This window comes from Prunus dulcis, chromosome 8 (genome assembly GCF_902201215.1).
Source record: "Prunus dulcis chromosome 8, ALMONDv2, whole genome shotgun sequence".
NCBI lineage: Eukaryota > Viridiplantae > Streptophyta > Magnoliopsida > Rosales > Rosaceae > Prunus > Prunus dulcis.
The window spans coordinates 13,651,077-13,674,363 of record NC_047657.1 but is presented as its reverse complement, the minus strand read 5'-3'; the positions used below and the strand labels follow the sequence as shown (position 1 = coordinate 13,674,363).

Sequence of the window (23,287 nt, the reverse complement as noted above, 5' to 3'; positions counted from 1 at the left end):
GCTTTTTCAATTGCAGGATGGTGGTGTTGCCACGTGTAACTTATCTCTACATACATAACCATAACTGGCGTTTTTAATGTTTCTGAATCAGTTCATGGAGTTTTCTGTTGCCACAACCCCCTTCAAAAAACATTTTTAAAGAAAACCCCATACAGAAAAAGAATACAAAAGGGAAATGGAGCTAGCATCAAAATCAATGATTTCAGATTCCAAATTCTCCATACTAAATCCAAGAATCCCAAGTAGTAGAACCCAGATTGCTTCTTCAGTAAAATTTCCCACTACCCTAATCAAGAAAAACACAGAGGCTAGCTCTGGAGCCACAATGCCAACCATGTCTGAGATATTGGCCTCATCAAGAGCCCAAAACCTTGACCTTCAGCTCCAAACTCTAGGACCCTTTTTCAGAATCACTGCCAAGAGCTTGGAGACACAGAAGGAGCTTGGCAAGGCTGAGGGACTGATAAGGTTCTGGCTTAGTGGGAAAATCCTTCACTTGGAGTCAATCAGATTACAGAGAGAGACACTGGGGATGGAGAAGTCAATCTTTGGCATTGGCTTGTTCATTGGAGCTGTTGCCATTCGATACGGCTACGACTGTGGTTGCAGAACAGCTGAGTTGCTTGCGATCAATGACTCTGACATTTTCCACCACAAGGTTCTTTCTTTGGTTTCCTAATCATGTTTCTTCTGGTTTTATGCTGTTATTGGATGCTATAGCACTTTTTTCAGCCTTTAATTTTAATATTCTGTACATCAATGGTGAAGCCTCTCATTTGCTTAAATTTCCAAGTATCCTTTATTTTGTGGATGAGATTGTTCTCTTAGTGATAAAGCTTGCTTTGAAGTGGATGATAAGTGTACTTTCTGCTAGCTATTTTGTTGGTGTTTGGGGTGAAGATATTTGATGAGTTGCATTAAGGTTAAATAGCATTGTCGGAAATAAGTTGTAGAATTGATATAAGAAATGCACTGGACTGGATTACTTGATTTGATGTTAAATCTGAACTGGTTGCTTATTTACTTCTCAGCTTGTCAGGTTCTATTCAAGAATCGGATTCAAGGCTGTGCATGAAGTAACTGGTTCGACTTTTGGAGACTATGCCCACATGTTGGTCTGGGGAGGAATTGGGACCCGAATGGATGCCAGTGTTGAAGAACTACTGATCAAATGGTGCACCAGGTTCAAATCTGGAAAGTGAGTCGACCACAATCGATTGTTTGAGTTGTTTCTAATGCATGAAAATTGCTGAATGTGATGGCTGGAACTTTGTACTGAAATGGAAGTGCTGTCTGAGCAATAAACATCAGTTTTCTTGAGCTGGTGTATTGATCTGAAGCAGAAGCACTGTTTTAGCCCCTTGGCTTCCATGTAGGCTAACTGGATGAGAAGATTTTTGTGTTTCCCAGAGCTTCTCCTGCCGTTCAATTCTGGGCTTGAACTAGATAATCAGACAAAAAAGAAAAACTGGATGCTCTAAAGTACTTGTGTGATGGCGCCAAGGCTCACATGAGGGGTACAATAAGTTCCAAGCCACTGGCGATGCAAAAGTAGTTTAGATTTGATTGTAAGTGACTTCCTCTTTATATAAGAGTTTACAATTGTCGTTAAAATAATATGCAGATTGCTTTAAACACTAGTAGTAGAGCTGTTGAATCAGCAACTTTCTTAACTTGACAAAATCATACAGATCTATTGGTCATATTGCCCAACCGACAAATTATCAGTTGGGGACAAAGAAATTGCTCCAGTGGCATATGAAAATTGAGAAATCATTTAAAGAACAAGAGAAAGTGCCAACCCAATTTTAGGAATCTTGTCAGGTGCCTTGGTGTTGAATTCACCAGAGATAGCCAGGCATGACTTGGGTCTAACATTGTACTGTAGAACAGTCTTAAAATCTCCGTGATCGTCAAGTCTAGCTTTCACTACTGTTTGATGATCAACAGCATATGATCCTCCAACTGTCAAGGTGTTTCTCTTTGTTGACAGCTTTTGAGTGATCTCTACCACTGCTGCATGCTTCTTTTGTTTATTGAGATAAAGAACACATGATGCTGTTAGCAAGTCACCTTTGTTTGCCCTAAAAAATTTCACAATGATAGGATATTAGTGTCATACTTTTCCTTTAGCATGGTGACATAATGACTGTAATTCAAATCTGCAATTTGGCCTCCACAAAACTTGTTATATTTGTTAAAAATTTAGTTAACTGAGCATAACTATCATTATAGTTGTAGAGGTTCTCCCATGAAATGCTGCAGTTGTAACTTATAAGTATCGGAACTGTAATCTGAACTTATTATTGAATTTCTTTTTATTAATGTCATGTTACTTCAAAATGAAAAGACCTACAGAATTATTGAAGCATCAGAATTGAGACTCTTCATGTAAATGCCTGCACTGCACTTGGAGAAAGAGCTAGAAGCAGTTTTGTACTCTGTCTCCATACCAAGGGCAATGCTTGAACCCCCTACAGCTGCTGAAAAGGTTATTGCAGGGGACTTGTTCAAAGCCACAGATGTGGACAGAGCAGCATATTCTTGGCGTATTCGAACCCGGAGCTGAAATCAAGATGGGTGAGTTGTTTTTTAGTTCAGAATAGTAATTATTGTTGTGCGGGATAAGATAGGGTGACTAGTCTCTGTCTCTTCCAAAAACAATCTGTTCAAAGGTTAAGTGGCAAGTAGAAATATGTGTCCCGAGGAAATGAGCGATTTCTGTCACAGAAATTTTCTTTTTCCTGTCACAGATTTTCTAACTAGAGCACCAATTCTTGTAGTATTTCAAACCAAAAATGTCTCAAATAAAGGTTGGCAGAAGCTAGAAAGCTATTGTCCTCACAGTAGAAATTCTGAATTAGCAGTGACAATTTTCAATTTGTTTGAACTTTCTCACTTGTGATCAGCTGAGCCAGTACAAAAAGGTAATCATCTGAGCCATGATAAATTTTTAAGAGCTGTTTTCAGGTCAGAAGTAATCACAACATGATTGAACATATATTCTTTTTTCTTTCCAATATGCAATAATGAGACCAAGTACCTTGCTTGATTGGTAATCAGGCAAGCTGAATGAAGCGCTAGTATTCGTGCTTGACAGAAACTTCTCATTTAAAGTGAGGGTTCCAGTAATCTGTCATAACAAGGGTAAATACAAAATGCTAATTACAAATGAAGATCACAAAAATTGAAACTTTTGAGGTAACAGTAAGTTGTATATAGCCACACCCACTTTTGAATCCGTATCGATTCGACAGTCAAAATTTGCATTCTTGTATATGTATGCTCCTGCCACAGCTGCAGTTGAGCAACCTTCCTTCTTTGCCGCGGTTGAAGTAATTTTCTGAAAACAATCCAGAACATACTCAGTTTCTGTTTAACTGCTTGAAGGGAATGACATGATAAGAACATACCACTCCACCGTCACTGTGGGTTGTGAAGCTAAATTTCTGGCTCCTGGAATATCCACTGGTAAGCAAGTCTACCAAAAGAGGTAAGTTTATGACAAAACTCTAATAGGCTTCTTGCAATGCAAGAAAAGAAAAATAGGACCAAATGTGTATTCGAAGTAAAGAAAACAAGAGAACAAGAAACAGATTTTTCGGTGGGATATACAGAGAAAATCCACAAATCTCAAAGAGGAAAGAGATCCTACCCATTATTTTTCAGTAAGATTTTAACAGATTAACAAACATGAAAGACTTAGAAAAGTAGAGAAGAATTAAAGCGAGAACCTTTAGCTTTCTGACCAAACTCAGAGAAACATGGAGGTCCCTTGCTTGTGGGTTTGCTCTTGGTTTTGTGAGACTTGCTCATTGTTCTTGGCGGAGACACCAATTGACCTTAGGAGACGACCAGAGCAAAAATAGAGACTTTCACTCACACAATTTTCCTGATCGATCTAACCAGACTTGTATAAATAAATAAAATTCTTCGTTGACTAGTTGGGGTTTTCCAGTTGTCTTGTCAGAGCTCTGATTCTGTTCACTTGTACTTGTGGTTCTGTCTCAATTGAGCAGAGGCTTCCGCGAATAAGGATTTTTCTCATTGTGCAGTGCAGACGTGGATGGCAGTTGGTTAGGGGTGTTGAGCCCATTGCATTTAAAATTGTTTTGTCATCTGATTATCTACATATTCGGTTTTAATTTTATCTAATGAATGCATTTTATTTTGCACATTTTAGATAACCAAACAACTTCAGGCGGGGATGATTTTCTCACAAGGATGATGTAAAATATAGATGCATTGATTGATCATTGAAATACATTTTGGAGTAGCCTAAGAGCATCTCCAACCAATATGTCAAATTGCCACATGAACATGAAATGACAAAAATTGAAGGTTAAAGTTGCTCCAACCGAATAGTCAAATCCTACATGAATTTGAAGGCGATAAGAGATGTCAAAAATAATATATCAAAAAGCTTGATGCCAAATATTTTTTTAATATTTTTTTGGTCATGGACCTCACTATCATTTACTCTCTTTTAAAACTTTATGCATCATATGGACCCTATTTGCTTTTAAAAAATATAATATTTGGCATTTCTGGTGGAGTTAAATTTTTTTCCAAAGTGTCAGATTACCACATAAGCCATCAAATTGAAATTTCACATTTTGCATTTGACATCTCCCTTAAAAATGTTCTAAGAAAGATGTACACTTTTCTTAAAATAAGGGGGTTATTAACATGGAAAAACCCTACCCACTAAATCATTTAACCTACAAAGAATTTAAAAGGTTGATAAATTAAAAATAAATAAAAAGTGATTGATTGATCGGCCCCTAAAATAATGTTTGATTGGTATAGTGGTATTTTTCTTTGAAATGTTAGGAGAGGCACTCATGTTTGAATCCTCTCACTAATGCTTGAGCTAATGTGGTTGGTTTAGTTTGTAAGGTTCATGTACTGTGTGTAGACTTACCAGTGTTCGAGTTCTGCTCCCAGCAGTCCTCATTGGTGCTCGATCTATAATTTTCTACATAAATCCATACCGGTGGCAGCTGGCTGTTGAGTGTCACGCGTAAATTATTCAGACTCGAGGTTGTGGGTCTACCTTGATGCCGATGGTGAGAGTAGTCAATGTCCTCCTAAACTTTTTTTTTTTTAAATTTAAAAAAAAAACAAAAAAAAAAAGAAGCAAAATTAACCAAACCCAAATTAAATCCATGCTACATACAACAAATTGTGATCTTGAATTAAATCTCAACAAATAAGGTGTTAGTTGGATTGACTTATATCTTTGGTGTACTTTCAAGTGGTTAAAACGTACATGTATTGTGTGTGAGTTTTCGCTCCTCCCTTCCGAACGTTGGGAAAAAAAAAAAAAAAATCAATATCAATCCTAACCGGAAAAGATAAAAGGATTAAAAGAAAAGTTTGACGTGGCACGAATCCGAGTATTTAATTGTGATCAAATTTCAGGCCCTAGCCCCACTAACAATCTGATCCTGCGGTCAAAATCGCATCTCTCACGCAAAATACAAACACCCGCAACTGATACGAAGCAACCCTAAGCTACCCTTCTCTGCCCACACTTACAGGGACTCAGTCCTCTCTCTCTCTCTATCTCTTCCCCAATTCCCACAACCCTATGTCGCGACGAGACAGTCGGGATTCCGACTCAAGACGACATCGTTCCAGATTTGACAGAGAACCCAGGTATCATTTGTCTCTGCATAACATGCGTGTGTGAATCAAATTTGGGACTTAAATGGGTTTAAAGGTTTAATGCATTAAAACTGAGTTACTGCTCTAAAAGCTGTAGTGTTTTAGTGAAATTTGAATTATGATGGTATTAACAAAACTATTTATTCTGCGTTATTTTCTCTTTCAGTTTTGGCTTTATCAATTTTATGAAATAAATGAAGAACATTGGAGATTTTCAATAATAAAAAATTGAAAATATATTAATTTAAGCTTGTATTTTTATGTGTTTTGTTAGATTTTAGAAGGAAAAAAGATGTGGTCTTAAATAAGACAAATCTTTCATTTTTATGCGTATTTGATTAAAAGATTCTAGCTTTATGTGGTAAGGCTCTGCTTAAGTCTTCATTTAAGTTTGGGTTTGAAAGAGGTTATTTAAAAGTTGATTTGTCTCTGGAAAATGTCTGTAACATGGTTATAATGAGATAAGAATAGTTTGTTTTTAAGTAGAATGTCATTCTTAATGATTTTCATGGGTTTTCTTAGTCCTAAGAGGTCCAGGAGGGATGGAAAAGACGAAAAAGAGAGAGTCACCAGCAAAATTAATTCGGAAAGTGCAAAGCAGTCTGACCAGGATCAAAAGCACCAGCCCCGGCTGCAAGATACATTGCCACTTGAATCCCCATTAGCAACTGACTCGAGGGTTGAAAATGGGGCATCCAGAAAAGAGTCTGATAAGAAACCCAGTGGACATCTAGAAGGAACCAAACTCTCTTCTGATCCAACTGATGTACCCCGGTCGCAATCTTATTTTCAGGTGGAGTATAGATTTTTGAATCTCATCAACTTGTTTTGCTTTTATTGTATAATGATGAGCTAATCTCTAGCACGCATATCATCTTCAGAATCCTGTGTTTCTAGGATTCTGTTTCTATGTCTAGATCATCTTGTAAAATACTTATTGCTGAAGATATTTTAGCTTAGTGATAATAATTGTACCGTCTTACAAAATTGTAAGTTACTGAATTGCAACTTGTGTTTATTTATGTTTTTTTGGCTGTGTCTAACTTCAGAGTCTATGACAGGGGAAACTGTCTTCTGTATTAAATGTGTCCTTAGTCTGTATGCTGTAGGAACTGGCATAGGAGCTCATCCACTACCTTCCAAAGTTGTGTGCATATTTTTCCTCAGTTTAGAGCAATTTAGGAGGCTTAAAGTTGTTCACTTACATTTCTGTGGGTTAATCGTTCGGCATTAGCTGGTTGTAGTAAGTGATTGTTATTATGTGGTTTAAGGGATTAACTTTTACATCAAAAGTAAGATATTTCTTACTAGATGAGTAGGCAGAACTGGACAAGAAACTACTGTAATTTTATTACGTTTCCTTTCAATTGAATTGACATGAAATGCTTTTGGAAGACATGCTTAAACCTTATTTCCACCATGACTTGGAAATTGCTCGTCTAATAACCTGAAATTCTGTTGAGTTTTTACTCATATGGTTGCTATCCAGTGTATGAAAACCTTTTTTCTGGGCTGGTGTAGCGGGATTCTTGATCGGCCCTATTCCTTCAAGTTCATCCTTGTATATAACAATATTAGACTTGCCTGTGCATGTCTTATAGCAGCACGATGAGCGTGGTAATGCCAGGCAAGTTGATCGAAGCTCTCGTCGCGGTTCAGCTGCCGGTGAGATTTCTTATCTTAATTTTTTATTCAATTATTAATCACCATTCCTTTTCACATGTTAAAATTTAAATATCATACTGAAGAAAAAAGAAAGGAAAAACCCTTTCTTTTCTAGGTTCATGCTATTTTTCATCATAATCTATGCAACGTATGTATGTTATTTTTCTTGGGTTGGAAAAAATCATTTGCAGTATCAGTAGCGTAATTTACTTTTCCTGTTCTATTTTAGAACGTGGATCGTGGAGGGATTCCAAGGATAGGCATGATGATAGGACAGTGAGCAAGGCAACAACTAATGATTCACGGCCAAGAAATGAGAAACCCAAGGGGGATGAAAACAGGACCTGGCGTCATAATGGGTTCTTTGAAATGGAGGCTAATCCACCACCGGAAAGGAAAAGACCTGCATTCAGGGAGAAGAAGATTTCACTGGAGTCTGAAAATGGTGACAAAACAACTGCAGAGACTGCAAAGTCAAACCATCCTGATGCAGAAGGAAGTAGAAAAAGGGAGGAAAGAGGCAACAACCCACGCCACTTGGATAGATCTGAGAAGCAATTTGCAGGAGAGAGGTTGCCTTACAGGGGAGACACACAGCGGGGTTCCTTTCCTTCGAGAGAAAGGTACACTGATGGTGCCAGCCGCAACTATAGAGGAAGAGATAGATTCAGTGGGAGACAAGGGTTTCAATCTAGTGGTGGTCGTGGTGAGAAATGGAAGCATGATTTATATCACGAGGCCAACAGGAGCCCAACACCGAAAAATGAAGAGGATCAAATTGCAAAGGTGGAAACACTTTTGGCTTCATAGGATTGAATTGGCATGCAGATTGCATAGGTCTTTTATCTGCATATTTGCATAGATGCGTCTATTGTGTCTTTCGATGTCCCTTTTGCATGTTTAACAAAATTAAGGTACTTTCAATATAAGGTCTGTTTTATTGCTTTCTTTTGTTAATTGAACTTTCTTTTTGGGTAACCTGATGGGATTGCCAAAACATGTTAATGTTCTCATGAAATGGCTGAGTATTCTGTTCCACCCTCTGTTCTTTTCATTTATTTATTTACTTTAGAAATAGAAGCTTTTTATTTTTATTATCAACTGGCATGGCTTTGGCTCCCTCTTACTCTATGGCTATTCTCAAATAGTAGTAGGAAGCCTTCCTGGGGTACATTATAAATGCCAAATGTGTGACGGGATATTTCAAATAAAACTAACATGATATGAATCATCCCTTTACATGTGATATCAACCTAACCCCTATTTATGTCCAGAGAAAAACATTCAAATCAAAATCAGCAAATTCACAAGAATATTTAATTCATTAGGTTGTTTAGTAATGGCATCTTCTACAGAATGCAATTTGGTTCATGCTTCTCTCGCCTTCTGCCTATAAGAATGTATGTTTTCAATGCAATAATTTTATTTTTGACAAAGGCGGAACTAGGTGTTTTTTCAAACGGCTATCTAAATTCATTAGCTTAAAATCTAATGCTTTTTTTTATTTTTAAATACTTACAATTTCTATAGTTTTCTATAAATAAAAGTAAATATTAAATCATATAAACTACACACATAAGGTGACACCACAATGGAAAAGTGCGCCAAACTCTCCCCCTCCCTCGTGAGTATATCCAAATTCGATTTGCTAGTTCATAATTCCATTAACTAAAGTTATCACCCATCAAATTCAATTTTGATACATATTATTTGACATCTCCAATGTCATTGGAGATGCTCTTAACTAAGCAAATAAATTAAATATAAGATGATTATAGGCCTATAAGTTAAGTGGGCAATGAGTAATGTTTTATAGAATGAAATCGCATAAAAATACATTTAATAATTTTTAATAATTTTTAAAGGCTACCTAGGCTAGAGCCCATGGTAGTCTTGTTACTAGTCCGCCCATGTTTTTGGGGTCAAGTAATGTGTTTTAAAATAATAATAATAATAATGGGCCAAAACATGCAACGTTTTTCATGCATGAAACGAGTAAATTAGAATTTAACTTTTCTAATTTCGTGATTTAGGTCTTGATAGCATCATCCATCGTTGCAACTTCTCATACCTAAACAAGTACAACATGATACGAGTGATACTCACGTTTTTTTCTCAGGAAAAAAAGGGAAATCAGATATATAACGTACCAAAAAAAAAAAAAAAATCCTAAATTTCCACAGGTTACCCTAACTAATTGCATAAAACCTTTCAAAAGAGGAAAGTCAAAAAATTTATTAAAAAAAAACCCTAATCTCTTCAGGAATCTTAGTCACCCAACATCTATATAAATGGACCCGACTTTGTCACCCTTTCACTATATTTTACTCATCACCATAACAAGAACTTCCAACGGCATAAATCTCTCACTATTTCATTATATTCTTCTCATCACCATAATAACCTTCTCTTCCTCCTTCGGCTAGCTCTTCCCATGGATCAATCGTCAGGATTATGGTTTTATCAATCTCTCATGCCGAAGCCAAACTTGACTCTTCAACAAAAGCTCATTAAGCGTGCATTTACTGAAATAGGTGCGGGCGACATTGATTACCCTATACAACATAGGCCCAGAATATTTGCCGATATTATCCAGTTGCTCTTTCACATCCCTTCATTAGGTCTGACGAGGGGTAGGTTTCAGAAAGGAGAACCCGTCGTTTTGGTGATCAAAGGAGCCATTCCCGTCTTTTATAAGGGCCATCCTTACAAAACCCCAATCAAAATATGGGTTCCATTAGGTTATCCTAGGGACTCCCCGAAGGTGCGCGTGGTGGTCGAGGACCAAGCGATAATGTCAATCAAGTTACCTCATCCTTATGTCGACGCTGGAGCTGGTGGTCTAGTAAATGTGCCGTACATGCAGGCTTGGATCGAAGCACACTCAGAGAGAACTCTCACAGGTCTGGTAATTAATATGTGTGAATGTTTTAGTGTAGACCCACCCGTTCGACAAAGGGTGCCGCCGCAGCCGCCGGCCCCGGTACCCACGTTCCCCATTCCGCAGCCGCCTCAGGAGCAAGAGATGCAAGAGAGGCATGAAGAAGAGAGGCATGAGCAAGTGATGCAAGAGAGGCAGGAGGAAGGCAAGAGATGCAAAGGCCAGAGACGCCGAGGTTGGGTTTGTGGTCTTCTTTGAATGTATTTTGTTCAATAGTTTATATTTTGTTTTGGTTCATGAATTAATTGTTTCTTCCTATAATTGTAATTTCAGTTACTTTTGGTAGTGAATTGTTTAGTTTTACTTTTGATTTTGACATAAACCCAAATCATAGAAAGATCATTAAATTATACCAGAATTCTTTTAATTTCACGAATAATTCATTTAAAAATATATAAAATTGCAAAATGACCTCACTAGTGTAGTGGTTTGGAGTATTTACTTTCTCAAATAAGGTCCTAAGTTCGAATCTTAACATCCGTATTGTATGTATGATTTTAATATACTATCGCTCCTTTTAAAAAAGAACATGTAAAATCAACATACTTTTACCTCGTTTCTTTGGAGAAAAGGAGGAGGTATTTGGAGCAACAACCAGGACGAACCTAAAGGCACGCATACGTACGGACATGACTAGCTATGTGGCATCAAATTAACATGCGACAGCTTTGAGTTATCAGTCACATCCATGTGGCCCCAAATTGACCCAACAAAATAAGTTAATAAAAAATAAAAAAATTTCATGTGCTAATTGAAAAGCTCAAGCTTCAAGCTATGTTGTTAGTAAAAATTTAAGGCTTCAAATCCTCACTTTCATTTTTCTTGAATGCTTTATTATTATTATTATTATAATTATTTTGGTTAATCAAGTTTGTCAGTTGTTGTGCAACTCATTTGGACATTTCAGAAGTTTTTTAAAAACACTCTGATATTTTTCTGCATTTTGCGGAGAAGATAACAAAGTAGGAGAAGAATAATGGTGAGAGAGAGGGAGAGAGGAGACGATGGTGTAGTTTCAACTTTCAATGTAGAGAAAGAAGGAGAGAGAAAAGCAGGTGATGTATAGAGGAGAGATGAACCTCGTACATGGTGTGCATTAATGTTTTAAAAAAGAAAATAGTATTTTAATCCTTTGGATTACTCTTCATCCAATGATTACGAAAGAGTGTTAAAATATGTGGTTTTATGACCTCGATCCAAACCCCTATGTATATATATACGAAAGAGTCTCCTTTAGTTGATGGATTTCTCAAATAATTTTATTTGAGGGTTATTATTTAGGGTCTCTTATGAATATTTTTTAACAATTCAAATTATCTAAGTTTTAAGTCTGTATTCATAGACTATCCTTGCAAAACATTAGACAAATTGAAAACCGTTTCAACATCCAATTGTGTCCTACAAAATTAATGAACATGGTATTTCAATAAAATACTAAAATTTCAATAACTCAATTCAGTGGTTAAATACTATAGGATCATGTGATTTTTTATAGGGATGATCTTTGAATGATTATCTAAAAAATAAAAAATTTGAATTAGTGAAATACAATGCAGAGTGGGCCGTATAAGGGTGTCTCTCAAATAAATTTATTTGAAGGATCCTTCAAAAGAATCTCTCTCTATATATATATATATATATATATAAATTTATGCGCTTCATCTCGTGATAATTGATGCTAGTGTCTCCTCCATCTTGTGGACCATTTTTATTATTAAATTTATCTCAACGAAAGGTTCTGCGAGATGGAGAAGCACTAGCCTAAATTATTAAGGGATTAACCACAAAATTAGAGCACGACTGCTGCAAAAGAAACAAAATCAACACTTTTATTAGAAAAGAAAATTCTTGTTTTATTGCTTGGGAGTGAAGAAACGAACTTAAAAATGTGTTTCATTTAGTCCTTAAATATCACCTTTTTAAAATATATTTTTTATTTTCTCATTTGTACCCACACAAAAAAAACCCGAATTTATATATTTATAGGCACTGCATTTGGAATATTATGCAATGCAGCCCCGCCCCTGAGTCAAGGCAGTCAGTGCAACCGCCCTAGGCCTCAGCTAAAGGGTGGGCCCCATTTTTATTTAATTTTTTTTTATGAGGTCATATTTTGGTAACTAGTTATATGGATAGATATACACATCAATATTATCTTAAGCTGACTCCAATAGTAGTGGTAAGGTAGTGTGCATCTTTTTTAATTTCAGTTTTTATGTGAATGCATGGTTCTTTTTAGTACTTTATTTTTTGATTTTTATTTTATCTTCAATCATTTCTTATATACAAAAAATAAATGACATTCTGTCATACGCCTAAATTTTTTTTCTAGGGTTATAAAAGTTATATATACATATATATAAGGAAAGAAACCTCTTGGGGTTTCGACCCTGAGTGTCAAGTAGGGTGGAAAGGGGAGGCCATCACTGTGGTACCTGCTCTCGACAAAAATTATATTTTTTAATATTTTAGAAACAAGCGTAAATAAATTTAAATGATTTTTCTTGTGTGTGGAGCTATAGATACGTATGATATTCAATTATTTCTTATAGACAAAAATTAAATGACAATTTGTCGAGTCCTAAACTTTTTTCTATGGTTATAAAAGGTTCTATATACACACACTTGCAAATAAAATCAAATGATCTTTCTTGTGTGGCCTTATAAATCTCATGATCGGCCTGATGTAATGGATTGGGTAATGGCTTCTAAGTCCTATAAGTAACATACTAGCCTCTATTGAAAACCTAATTTCCCAACTGGACCAAATCTTAATCCTTTCTTACCTAACTACTAAATTACCAAATCAGATCGAAATCAAATCTTCTTTCTTGTTTATAGGGTGAATATATATAGGGTTTTTGGTAGGGATGACAACGGGTCGGGTAAGGGCCGGGTATGACAATACCATCCCCGTCCCCGCTCTCCATCCCCGCCCTCGTCCCCGAACTCATCCCCGTTTAATAGGTTTTGGGGAGTCCCCATCCCCGTTCTCTTCGGGGGACTATTCCCCATACCTGCCCCGAATCCCCGAATTTGTTTGCATAAAAAATATTTATCATACATTTTAACATTAAATTTCATATTAAATTATCATTCAACACATCCAAATTAACTATAAAGTTCAACTCAACTATTCAAAATCACATCAATATGAAATTCCAAAGAAGATTAGGAAGAATTAGGAGAGGGAGGTTAACTTAGGGTTAAACATAAATATTATAATTATATATGTATTTATTTAAATATAAACATATATATTTTCGGGTCGGGTTCGAGGATGGGGACACCAATACCATCCTCTACCCATACCTGTAGGGGATTTTTCAAGTTTGGGGATTCCCGTACCCGATACTCTTTTTGCCCAGAAATCTCCCCTTATTAAGGTCGGAGACCCGATCGGGACCGGCCCCGTGAGGATTTTTGCCATCCCTAATTTGTGGGAAGTTATTTTCTGGGTTACTTTCAAATTTTTGTTTCTTTTTTTAAGAAATAAAGTTTACCATTAGAAAAGGAAACATCTGGAAAAAAAAAAAAAAAAAAAAAAAAAGGGAAACAATTTTACAAAACCGACAAAAAAAAAAAGATAGTAAATTTTGTTAATTATAATTTTTTATTTTTGGGAAAAGGATTTAGAGACAATTTTTAGTTTTTTTTTTAAAAAAAACTTTCTGGAAAAGGCTTTAGAAACAATTTTTTACTCGAAATTAGAACTTTTATAATCGTATTTTCTGAAATATGAAAACCTGTTCTTAATAGAACACCACCAAGCCGCCCCAAAATCAGAAACCTGAAAATTGAAGCAGCAGGACATTGCTTCCCGCCCAAATGACCGAGAGAGGAAGTGAAGCTGCCCAAAAGATTTACCATTTACGGCGTGTTTGGGTCCACTTGGCAACTTTGATTTCTTTTCTTGTTGAACTCGGAATGCTTGCAATTATTCCCTTTCAGACTAGGATTAGAAAACACAAACCAAACCTATATATATCCTTACCATATAAACAACAAGCTTCGTTTTCGATCTGATTTGGGAATTTAGTATTTGTGTAAGAAGGGATTGAGGTTTGGTCCAGTTGGGATTGGAAATTTAGGGCTTCCTGATTCGAATTAAATTGAGGAATTCGTCCGTTCCAGGGAAACAAAATCCAAACTTTCCTGCTAATTTATTCCGATAGTTGAATTCTCTCGCAGGATTCATCGAACATGTCGAGAAGAGACAAGGCTCGTCCTTCAAGCTCCGGGAAGCGTAGCCAAAAAAGTAATGATATTTTGTTACGTAGATGGGCTGGTAGAAAACCTGTACTTGCTGCTGGTGACGATGAGAGCTATGAAGAAGTGCCTCGGCCATCGCAACCAAAGCGACTTTGCCATTACCTAGAAGTGTTGTATGAGAAAAGGTTCTTCCTTTCGAATTTTGTTTTGTTTTTTCTTTTTCTGTAACTCACAGGGTTGTTATGTTGAATTTTATTCGCAACAAATTTTGATGGATTTCTTTGTTTTTGTTAATGAAGAGGATCCAACCGAGAGGAGGCACTGGCTTCAATAATTGAGGTGTTAACTTGCAGATTAGAGAATGACTATCTGGAAGAGAAGTAAGCAAATTTTTATTTTATTTTCACAAATAAGGATTCTTGTTTTATTGCTTGAAAGTTGGAAGTATAACAAGCACCTTTGTTTTCTTGCAGTTTTGCTAGCTTTCTATACAGAGGCTTAAATTCCCTAAAAATAGGTTCTTCTAAAGAGAAGCAGCTATCACTCCATGTTATAGGTTTGTCTAGCTCTGTCAAATAGCACATTTATGTGGGTTTCACATTTGTCTTGTAATGCTTATGGGTCTCATTTTATCATGATTTTAGGTTTGCTGGCCATAATCATTTGTTGTGAAGATAAACTTTCTGAAGTATACAGAGTGTTGCTTCCTGTACTTTCCGAGTCTCTAAAATCTGGAACTACAACATCAAAGGTAGTTTAATACGCTTGATACGCACCTAAATTTTATTAATAGGACTTCTCCAAAATGTATGAATCTCAGACTAAAAATAATTTTATGCAGATGTTGAATTGTTTGGCTATTGTGGGTTTTTTTGGTTCAACTAACTCAGAGGAGACTGAAGGAGCCATGCAAATTATTTGGAAGTTCATTCATCCTGAATCTGTCAATGACGTATGTGCACCTTTTAATTTTTCGTTTGGTACAAATTTTTTTTTACTTCACTTCACCAGTCCCTTTTTAGTTTCTCAAGCATTTAGGTTATAAATTGTTACAAATGGTACCAAACTTTAGAATAAAGAGCTGAAGTTGGTTTTCTTTTTTAAAACTTTTAGGTCAACACAAAAAAGCATTCGCCAGAGGTTCTAGTTGCTGCAATATATTCTTGGCTGTTTCTTCTTACAAGCATGGAGGGATGGAGACTCAGCCACAACTCTTGGAATGGGTAAAATGTTAACTCAAAATAATCAGAAATTAAAATTTCTTTTTCCAATTATGACCTTTTATCAACTAAAATATTTTCTAAAAAAATTCGTGCAATATTTAAATAGTAGTTTTGAATGCAATTCTAAATTATTATTATTTTTTAGGATAAGGGACATGGATGATAAATGCTATCTGTTTCTCTCTCTTTTTTGTTCCAGAAATCTTTTACTCCATAACTTGAATCATGTGTCATGCATATCAATCATCGATGATCCTTGTAGATTGAATTATGTTGTTATAGCACTGTTCTAATATGAGCAAATTGATACAGGGCTGTTTGCTACTTCTCAAACCTATTAGAGCACGGTGATAAATTAGTGCGTGTAGCAGCTTGTGAAGCGCTGGTCTTAATATTTGAAACTGGAAGTCTTGATAAGTTTTGGAAGGAAGCAAAGGATCACGGCAGCTATTCACATATGCAACAATCACTGAGAGAAAATGTTTTAAAGAAATTAAAGTGTTTTTATTGGGACACTAGAAGTGAGAATATTCCAAGAAGTGAGAATATTACAAAAAAAGTCTGCGAAGTTGTGAATTATTTTGAGGTAATGGTCAATTTCATGTTTTCTTTTTTTCCTCTGCCAGTACATTAAGATAAAAACCTTAAAGAGTGATTTGTTCATATATCAGAGTTTTCAATGTTTGGGAACATCTTTAACAATCAATGGAAAAGATCTAAAGTTGTCATCATGGTATCAAATGATTCAGGTAATTGCATGTTTTATATTTCTTATTATTATTTGTTTATTAGTTTCAACGTTTGATTGATTTGCAAAGTTTTCTACTTACTGTTTTCTTTTTTCTGTTTTGAAAAATATTTTATCAACAGTTGCAGTTTTTGAAGAATTTTCTAAATGATGGATTCAAAATACACATGAAGGTTGGTTTTCCTTCTTACTGATTTTCTCAGCATTCTTATTATTTTAAGTAGGAGTAACATTTTTTTTTGGGACAGGAAAATGAGAAACTTCAACATTTGTTTGAATTCAATCCACATAGAATAAAGAATTTAGGTCCAGAACTCTATGTATCTACCACTGATAAGGTTGGTAATCTCTCTGTATTTCTCTTAGTTTGATTTTTGCATCATCTTTGATAAATCTTAAAGTTGAATTGAAAGTTTGTCAAATATATCAATGTATGTAGAATTTGGGCAGCACATTTCGTTTCTTTTGTTTCATATTGGTGATTTTTTTTACTTTTTTATATAGTGGTTGCCGAACTCAGGATATTTTTAGCACATAATTTTATTGAAGATATATCAACCATCATAGTTCATTGTCTATTGATATTTTAATCTTTTAAATGTATTGTGGTCAGTTTGAGGCATTATTGTTTTAATCCCATTAAACTTAAATTTACAGATTACCGTCCGTTTCTTTTTACCCGAAGAAAGAAATGCTGAAACACTGACGAAGGAAAATAAAAAGAAAGAGAGAGTTTGGGTATGCTTCTATTTCTTTTGTTACGTTTGGAGTGTTTTCTCCATAGGGCAAAAACTTTTTGGGATGAATATATAATTCCAAAAAGTAGTCCAATCCTTGACCAAACTGGGACATTTGCACTAACATTTGCATTATGTGCAGAGGAATTCTCTTCTGGAGAAGGCAAGAACACAATTAATGAGCAAGCATCGTCGCATGTCAGAGGTAATACTTGCGCTACTTTCTTTTTGCTGACAGTTTAACCGTCTTGCAGTTATAAAAAGAAAATCGTGTATATTCCCCAATAGTGCTTGCCAAAATACTACCTTGAAATGTTGGGAGTACTTCTCACACATTACTCTTCTTTCTGCAGGAAATGAACTGCTGCGACTATGATTGACGGTGGAAATGAGCACTTGCCTGTTACGTTTCATGGGTCTTATTTCTACACTATAGGAGAATTAACCATTCATTTTGGGTATAAGAATTGTTGTATACTTTATTTACTAATAATACAATAAAGATATCTTCTGCTTATTATTATTATCATTTATCAGTCTCTTTTCATTCATTAAAGTTTATATATTCAACCTAAGAAGAATTAGTGGATTCTTAAAATGCTGAAGAAACGGCAGTTGAGCTTGAGACAATAAAGTCAAGCCATTCTAACGCTTCCATGGAAGGAAGTAGAGAAAACGTAGGAGATATATTTTAACTTTCGCCTTAGGCTCTCCCTTTGCTTTGGACAGGCCTGTCTGTGTCCATGTTACACTTGGACTAGCTTTTTCAACATATTTTCAAGATTAATTTAGATATTTAGTCTGTCTCAATCCCATTACACAAACATCTGGGAACCATGGGAGAGAGATCTATCAGTCTTCTCCCTGTCTTCCCCTAGTGGCATACATCATGAACTGCGTAATTATTAGTTAACCCCAATTCATACATATTCATTACCTTAAATGTACCAAGCCTGCAAACTGACCTTTTATCCAGACATAACGAAAGATTCTTACATATAACGGATATGTACAATACGTTTCTCACAATAAACTCGTCGAATGTTGGTTACCCGATCAATTATTGTGAGAAATGTTATATGCATATGTCCGAGTATAAGAATTTTTCGTACATAACAAGGCGTGCATGAAACTTTCTTCTATTAGTTTAGAGAATACCTATCTTAGGCCTAATTACAGCTGCAACAAATCCTAGCCTAAGGGGAAAATATGTTATCACCACAGGAACATTTCCACACCTGTGGATAGTACTCGTTCTCTTCCAATGCCATCGCTCGGACTGATACTTGAACTGGCATGCAAGGCTCGCACTGGTTACACTTTAAATAGCAAGTAGCCGGAAACGATCCTCTCCTTCCCTTTTTAACAATCCGTCGAGGCGGCTCATTCGGCATTGGCATCCCAACAACAGCCTAAACAAAATTGAAACAGGGATATAATATTTCACATTGCACCAGAAAAAGAAAAGGGTAAAGAGCAAAGTTACAGTGCAAAGCGTGGTATGAACTCACCGGTGAAGGTGACGGAGAGTTGGCTAAGTTGCTCGAGTGAACCGAGCAAGACGAGATGAGCATGGTGAGCAAGAGGGCGAACATTAACGTTCTGGGATTTGCTTCTTCTTGCATTTTTCTCAATTTGTTGTTTTTGTGAATTGAAAACCAACAGCACAAAACTCTCTGGGTTTCTATAAAAGCTTATTTCTTTTCTACCTTTTTTTTTTCTTTTTTCCTAGTGAAACTGAAATTGTTGAATTGGTCTGGTAGGGTGAGTGAGCGTGATGTTGCAGTGGTTGAAACATTTTTCTGAAGTAGTCAAGATGCTCCGCACGTGTTAGTTCTGAGAGAAGCAGGGTGGTCACGTGCATATGACAACACGCCATGCTGGTTTGGTATTTTTGAGAAGCAGAGAGGAATTCATCCTTGAAATCCAGCCGTTCATGTTTGATTCTTAGGCACTGACCAAAACTGTCTATCATTTACGTTCATGTCAATATCTACAACCACCCAAAACCCACACATTTGGGGAGATGAGTGGAAAAAGTTAAAAGAAAAAGTTTTAGGTGTATCTAGTGAAGATTTTAAACTAAAAGGATAAAATTACAAAAGAAAATTTGCTTCTGCAACCACAAAAATAACAGAATGAATTACAAAGTTGTCAAAATTACAAGACGACAAATTGTCCTGCAGAGCAGTGTTGATTACTTTGACTGGCATCACACCTCCTGGGGGCTAGAAGGGACCTATCTGACCTGAAGATCTTCTATATCAGTTAAGAGAACTGTGTTCTCAATTGACCTCTTGTTCACAACCAACTGCCCACATGCTCCACTTATGTCCTGACCCATTTCCTTACGAACTGTTGTTCGAATGCCATAAGTACCTCGTAAGATTTTCTGGAAACTCGATACTTTCTCTTCGTTACTGGTGCTGAACTTACTCAAATCACCAATTGGATTAAAGGGTATTAGATTAACCACCTGTGTGACCGGAAACAACAAATGCAACAATTATTTATTGGGATATGACACACAAAGATACACGCACACAAAGAAGGGAAATAGAAATTCATCAAATGCTGCCAGTTCAGAGATAAAAACACACCACTTGAAATGTCTCTAGCAATTTCCCGAGCTGGTGTGCATTTTGCTCTTCATCATTCACTCCATCAAGCATTATGTACTCAATGAAGATTTTTTGCTGACTGAAGATTAAGGGCAACAGTGAGATTCTCTAGGAAAATGACAGTCAAAGTGTAGTTGTAAAGACACAAAAGCTAAAATAATTTACTAAAAGCATGAGGTGTAACAAAATTTTACGTGTTCTTTTGATATTCTTGTAGTGTATCCATAAGCTTTACTAAAGGAAAAGCTCGAGCTGCAGGCATTATCTGACAACGAATTTCTTGTACAGGAGCATGTAGTGAAACTGCTAAATTCAGTCCTGGAAGGTCAATATGAAGCTTTTTGATAGCATGAATAATGCCAACCTACAGAAGATTAAATGCACAACTGATAGACCAGTAAGCCAAACGTTTCTAGCACTTGAGAACTATTTCATAAGACTACTGCAACTATGATTCATTTCCATGCAACTGAAGACTTAGGAGAGCTTTGTACTATGTAGTTACTTTACATCTGCCATATAAAAGGAAAAGTGGCAGGGAAGGGATTGCATCTTAAGTTTCATCCATGGAGGTCCCCAATTCAGGTCATCATAGAAAAAAACAAATTATGTAATCATATCTTCAGTTAAAGGGCAACGCTTTACCCATTCTGGCCCCCTGTGGACAAAATATCATGAACTAACAAGGAGGAAAAAAAAAAAAATTACAAAATCTTGATTATAGAAGCATGTAGAATGGTATGAGAAATTTATTAAATCCATCATATCCAAAGGCCTGGAACAATAGAATGGTCTAAGTTCATCAGTGTTTTAGTCTATAGCTAATCTCACTTCTCAAAATAAGGTTCCCTCATGAAAGAGTCCCTTGAATGGAAAATCAAGTAGCCAAACATAAAGCAAACATAAAGCAGCTTTGTAAATAACTTAATTGCATGAAACCTTAACTTCATGCATTTCCAGAGAGGAGGGGGGAATTTTCTTATGAACCCTTTGAATACTGATTAGAAAGAGAGAGAGAGAGAGAGAGAGAGGGAAAAAAAAAAAAGCATAAAGAATCTTATACATAATAGCAGTTTGCAATGCGTACCGTGGACACAGTAATTTTCTTTGGCGACAAATGAAATGGTGGTCCAGTCATGACATGAATCGCTTCCACCAAGGCACCATAGTTATTCAATGGTTCCCCCATTCCCTGACAAAAGAATCAAAGTTTTGAAAAGAATCACTTATTTCTTCCACATACATAACATATCAATCCAATAGAAACAAACAAGTAAGCAAGTAAAGATAAAAAAATTACCATGAAAACAACATTGCGTATAGGCGAAATACGAGAAGCATGAACCAGTTGCTCCACAATCTCCCCTGAGGTCAGATTGCTCTTAAACCCCATACTCCCAGTGGCACAGAATGTGCAACCCATTTTGCAACCAACCTATTAACATCAACAGAAACATTCAAAAGCAAGCATTTTTAACAAAAACCAAAATTTCAAAACTCAATACCTGAGATGATACGCACAAGGTGGACCTCATTCCACCAGGGCGGGGCTTCCCATTGTACTTTCCCAAGCGGGTATCGTACTTCATAATCACAGCCTCCACAAGAGCCCCATTCTAATAAAAAAACAAACAAACAATGCGCAAGTCTCTCTCATTCAAGCATTTTATCAAATGGGCTGTGTGCAAAAGGAGAAAAGAGCATACCTGTAGCTTTATAAGGAGCTTGGTGGTAAGTTGGTCTGAGGAATCCATGGCCGAATGGACGCAGGAGGTTAGGGTTTTGAACTTTGAGGTTAGAAGAGGGTACGCGGCGGAGGGTAAAGACGGAATTTGGTCCAATTGGGAGTCGGGGTTTTGGATCACCTGCTTCCATATGTAAGGCATGAAGCTGGGCTTGACCCCGGACTTTTCCAGTTCTGATTTCAGCTCTCCTGCGTCGAAGATTGATCGAAACGACATCGTATTTTTTCCACTTTGCATAATTTTGAGCGTTGGCTGGGTGTTCCCGCGGCGGAGACGAAGCGTGGCTTATGGCTCTGTTGTGAAATCGTGCGTGGAAAAGCGTTTGAAGAACTCCGAAACGACGTCGTGCGTACAACTTTTACTTATAAATATTGTCCTTGTCGATATGATGATCAAAACGCTGTCGTGGCGAACTCTAGTTCTTAAGATTTATGTGCAAATATATTGAAAAGATATAATAAATGAAAATCAAAATGACGTGTTTTTAATCGTACAAAAAATAACATATTTTTAATAAATTAACATGTTTTAAACATATATTAGGTTAGTTGGTTAAGGTAGTGAGTTTATTCAGTTCACCCAAGTTGGAGTCACCCTCATATTAATTTAGAATAATTTAAATTATTGCTTATATTTATTATTTAAAAAAATGATAATATCAAAGCACACAAAAACCTAAAACATAATAAAGAAAGAATTTGAACTCTTTTTACATATAACATTCACTTAGAATTTTAGAAAATGGTTTATTTCTGTTGGAATTTTATTTCACAATCAGAAAAGAATTATATATGATATGTTATCTTCCAAAATATGTATATATTTGACACGGCCTCTAAAAGTGATGTGTTTGACCATAATACTACATTTGTGGGTGTAGGTATGTGTACAATAATAAAAATGAGAAATGCTAACTATTTTCCCTTTTGTACGTTCTTTATCATTTGCTCATCATGTAATGTCCTTTGAGGCTCGAAAAATCTCTCATCTAAACTACACTTCAAACTATTTCGATCGTTTAACATTGTAAAATAGAAAGGAAAATAAATAAGGCATAAGGGTAGTCGGGAATTCAGCTAGCATTCTCCTTTGAAAGTTTATGTATTAACGAGTGATTACTAATCATATCATGATGAATACTAATGTTTTGTTTGGCATGCTAGATTGGATCGATTGGATCCTTACTTCCATTTTTTTTTTTTTTGGGTTGAGAAATTCTAGAATTGCATTTATAATTAAGTTAAAAAAAGTTACTAGCCATAAAAGGGTCAATACAAACTAGCCATAAGGGACCGCTACAATAATGGAGTCTGGAGAAATCTAACATCAAAATGAAGACAATTTGGTGCGTCTCCACTAACGATCTTGCAGGACTGAAGAAATTCTGGCATAGGCATCCCAACTAACATTGCAAATTCATAAAAATAAAAAAGAGATAAAACTTGAAATCAAGCCAAAACAATACAAATAAAACTCTCACAAAAAAGAGGTGGAACAACATTGATTAAATTGAATAAGATTATTTTCGTGCTAAAACATACTAACACATGCAATGTTTCATTAACATGAGATCAAACTCAAACCTCAGACCCCTTCAAACCTTTGGATCTCGATCTTGGATTCGAAACCCTAATAACCTCTTACAAGGTTTTAATTTGTCTATAGGTAGGTGGGATATTAAACCCCGGATTGTTTGTTTTTAGTCCCGACCAACCCCATTTTAGT

At 36.0% G+C, this 23,287-nt stretch overlaps 7 protein-coding genes across 9 annotated transcripts; 4 read left to right on the top strand and 3 right to left on the bottom strand.

Moving 5' to 3' along the window:
- The first annotated feature begins 26 nt into the window (after window positions 1–26).
- Window positions 27–2,428, top strand: LOC117637058. The gene is made up of 3 exons (XM_034371813.1): window positions 27–658; window positions 1,032–1,568; window positions 2,351–2,428. The coding sequence occupies exons 1-2, from the start codon at window positions 176–178 to the stop codon at window positions 1,200–1,202; spliced, it is 654 nt and encodes a 217-aa protein (XP_034227704.1). The 5' UTR covers window positions 27–175; the 3' UTR covers window positions 1,203–1,568; window positions 2,351–2,428.
- LOC117637057 (mitochondrial outer membrane protein porin 2-like) lies at window positions 1,645–4,015 on the bottom strand. The gene is made up of 6 exons (XM_034371812.1): window positions 3,735–4,015; window positions 3,414–3,481; window positions 3,233–3,343; window positions 3,044–3,133; window positions 2,357–2,565; window positions 1,645–2,084 (listed from the first exon to the last, which is right to left on the bottom strand). The coding sequence occupies exons 1-6, from the start codon at window positions 3,814–3,816 to the stop codon at window positions 1,778–1,780; spliced, it is 867 nt and encodes a 288-aa protein (XP_034227703.1). The 5' UTR covers window positions 3,817–4,015; the 3' UTR covers window positions 1,645–1,777.
- A 1,455-nt stretch (window positions 4,016–5,470) lies between these two features.
- On the top strand, window positions 5,471–8,373 carry LOC117638264 (rRNA biogenesis protein RRP36). 2 transcript variants are annotated; one of them, XM_034373400.1, is made up of 4 exons: window positions 5,471–5,661; window positions 6,193–6,463; window positions 7,275–7,335; window positions 7,565–8,373. In XM_034373400.1, the coding sequence occupies exons 1-4, from the start codon at window positions 5,594–5,596 to the stop codon at window positions 8,143–8,145; spliced, it is 981 nt and encodes a 326-aa protein (XP_034229291.1). In that variant the 5' UTR covers window positions 5,471–5,593; the 3' UTR covers window positions 8,146–8,373. The 2 variants fall into 2 exon arrangements, with proteins under 2 accessions (XP_034229291.1, XP_034229290.1); XM_034373399.1 differs by having other exon boundaries at window positions 7,272–7,335.
- A 1,435-nt stretch (window positions 8,374–9,808) lies between these two features.
- On the top strand, window positions 9,809–10,474 carry LOC117638533 (protein ELC-like). Its single transcript, XM_034373642.1, has one exon. The coding sequence runs from the start codon at window positions 9,809–9,811 to the stop codon at window positions 10,472–10,474; it is 666 nt and encodes a 221-aa protein (XP_034229533.1).
- A 3,523-nt stretch (window positions 10,475–13,997) lies between these two features.
- Window positions 13,998–17,732, top strand: LOC117637377. 2 transcript variants are annotated; one of them, XM_034372253.1, is made up of 13 exons: window positions 14,001–14,673; window positions 14,788–14,868; window positions 14,962–15,044; window positions 15,133–15,239; window positions 15,330–15,440; window positions 15,602–15,711; window positions 16,024–16,297; window positions 16,383–16,460; window positions 16,582–16,632; window positions 16,708–16,797; window positions 17,117–17,197; window positions 17,339–17,401; window positions 17,550–17,732. In XM_034372253.1, the coding sequence occupies exons 1-13, from the start codon at window positions 14,480–14,482 to the stop codon at window positions 17,574–17,576; spliced, it is 1,350 nt and encodes a 449-aa protein (XP_034228144.1). In that variant the 5' UTR covers window positions 14,001–14,479; the 3' UTR covers window positions 17,577–17,732. The 2 variants fall into 2 exon arrangements, with proteins under 2 accessions (XP_034228145.1, XP_034228144.1); XM_034372254.1 differs by lacking the exon at window positions 16,708–16,797 and having other exon boundaries at window positions 13,998–14,673.
- A 290-nt stretch (window positions 17,733–18,022) lies between these two features.
- On the bottom strand, window positions 18,023–18,975 carry LOC117637376 (EPIDERMAL PATTERNING FACTOR-like protein 4). Its single transcript, XM_034372252.1, has 2 exons — window positions 18,708–18,975; window positions 18,023–18,608 (listed from the first exon to the last, which is right to left on the bottom strand). Exons 1-2 carry the CDS (start codon window positions 18,819–18,821, stop codon window positions 18,393–18,395), a joined length of 330 nt encoding a protein of 109 aa, XP_034228143.1. The 5' UTR covers window positions 18,822–18,975; the 3' UTR covers window positions 18,023–18,392.
- Window positions 18,976–19,135: 160 nt separating this feature from the next.
- LOC117637375 (dual-specificity RNA methyltransferase RlmN) lies at window positions 19,136–21,902 on the bottom strand. Its single transcript, XM_034372250.1, has 7 exons — window positions 21,524–21,902; window positions 21,323–21,433; window positions 21,118–21,252; window positions 20,905–21,009; window positions 20,012–20,181; window positions 19,797–19,896; window positions 19,136–19,672 (listed from the first exon to the last, which is right to left on the bottom strand). Exons 1-7 carry the CDS (start codon window positions 21,797–21,799, stop codon window positions 19,436–19,438), a joined length of 1,134 nt encoding a protein of 377 aa, XP_034228141.1. The 5' UTR covers window positions 21,800–21,902; the 3' UTR covers window positions 19,136–19,435.
- Between the last annotated feature and the right edge of the window lie 1,385 nt (window positions 21,903–23,287).

Coding starts and splice junctions, on each gene's coding strand:
- LOC117637058 (XM_034371813.1), top strand. CDS start 176: ATGGAGCTAGCATCAAAATCAATGATTTCAGATTCCAAATTCTCCATA. Junction 659..1,031: donor CTGACATTTTCCACCACAAG/GTTCTTTCTTTG, acceptor TTTACTTCTCAG/CTTGTCAGGTTCTATTCAAG.
- LOC117637057 (XM_034371812.1), bottom strand. CDS start 3,816: ATGAGCAAGTCTCACAAAACCAAGAGCAAACCCACAAGCAAGGGACCT. Junction 3,482..3,734: donor GTTTGGTCAGAAAGCTAAAG/GTTCTCGCTTTA, acceptor CTCTTTTGGTAG/ACTTGCTTACCAGTGGATAT. Junction 2,566..3,043: donor CTGATTACCAATCAAGCAAG/GTACTTGGTCTC, acceptor TCTTGATTTCAG/CTCCGGGTTCGAATACGCCA.
- LOC117638264 (XM_034373399.1), top strand. CDS start 5,594: ATGTCGCGACGAGACAGTCGGGATTCCGACTCAAGACGACATCGTTCC. Junction 5,662..6,192: donor AGATTTGACAGAGAACCCAG/GTATCATTTGTC, acceptor GGGTTTTCTTAG/TCCTAAGAGGTCCAGGAGGG. Junction 7,336..7,564: donor TCGTCGCGGTTCAGCTGCCG/GTGAGATTTCTT, acceptor GTTCTATTTTAG/AACGTGGATCGTGGAGGGAT.
- LOC117638533 (XM_034373642.1), top strand. CDS start 9,809: ATGCCGAAGCCAAACTTGACTCTTCAACAAAAGCTCATTAAGCGTGCA.
- LOC117637377 (XM_034372253.1), top strand. CDS start 14,480: ATGTCGAGAAGAGACAAGGCTCGTCCTTCAAGCTCCGGGAAGCGTAGC. Junction 14,869..14,961: donor AATGACTATCTGGAAGAGAA/GTAAGCAAATTT, acceptor GTTTTCTTGCAG/TTTTGCTAGCTTTCTATACA. Junction 17,198..17,338: donor AAAAGAAAGAGAGAGTTTGG/GTATGCTTCTAT, acceptor CATTATGTGCAG/AGGAATTCTCTTCTGGAGAA.
- LOC117637376 (XM_034372252.1), bottom strand. CDS start 18,821: ATGCAAGAAGAAGCAAATCCCAGAACGTTAATGTTCGCCCTCTTGCTC. Junction 18,609..18,707: donor ACTCTCCGTCACCTTCACCG/GTGAGTTCATAC, acceptor AATTTTGTTTAG/GCTGTTGTTGGGATGCCAAT.
- LOC117637375 (XM_034372250.1), bottom strand. CDS start 21,799: ATGCAAAGTGGAAAAAATACGATGTCGTTTCGATCAATCTTCGACGCA. Junction 21,253..21,322: donor CCTTGTGCGTATCATCTCAG/GTATTGAGTTTT, acceptor TGATGTTAATAG/GTTGGTTGCAAAATGGGTTG. Junction 21,010..21,117: donor TACGCAATGTTGTTTTCATG/GTAATTTTTTTA, acceptor TTCTTTTGTCAG/GGAATGGGGGAACCATTGAA.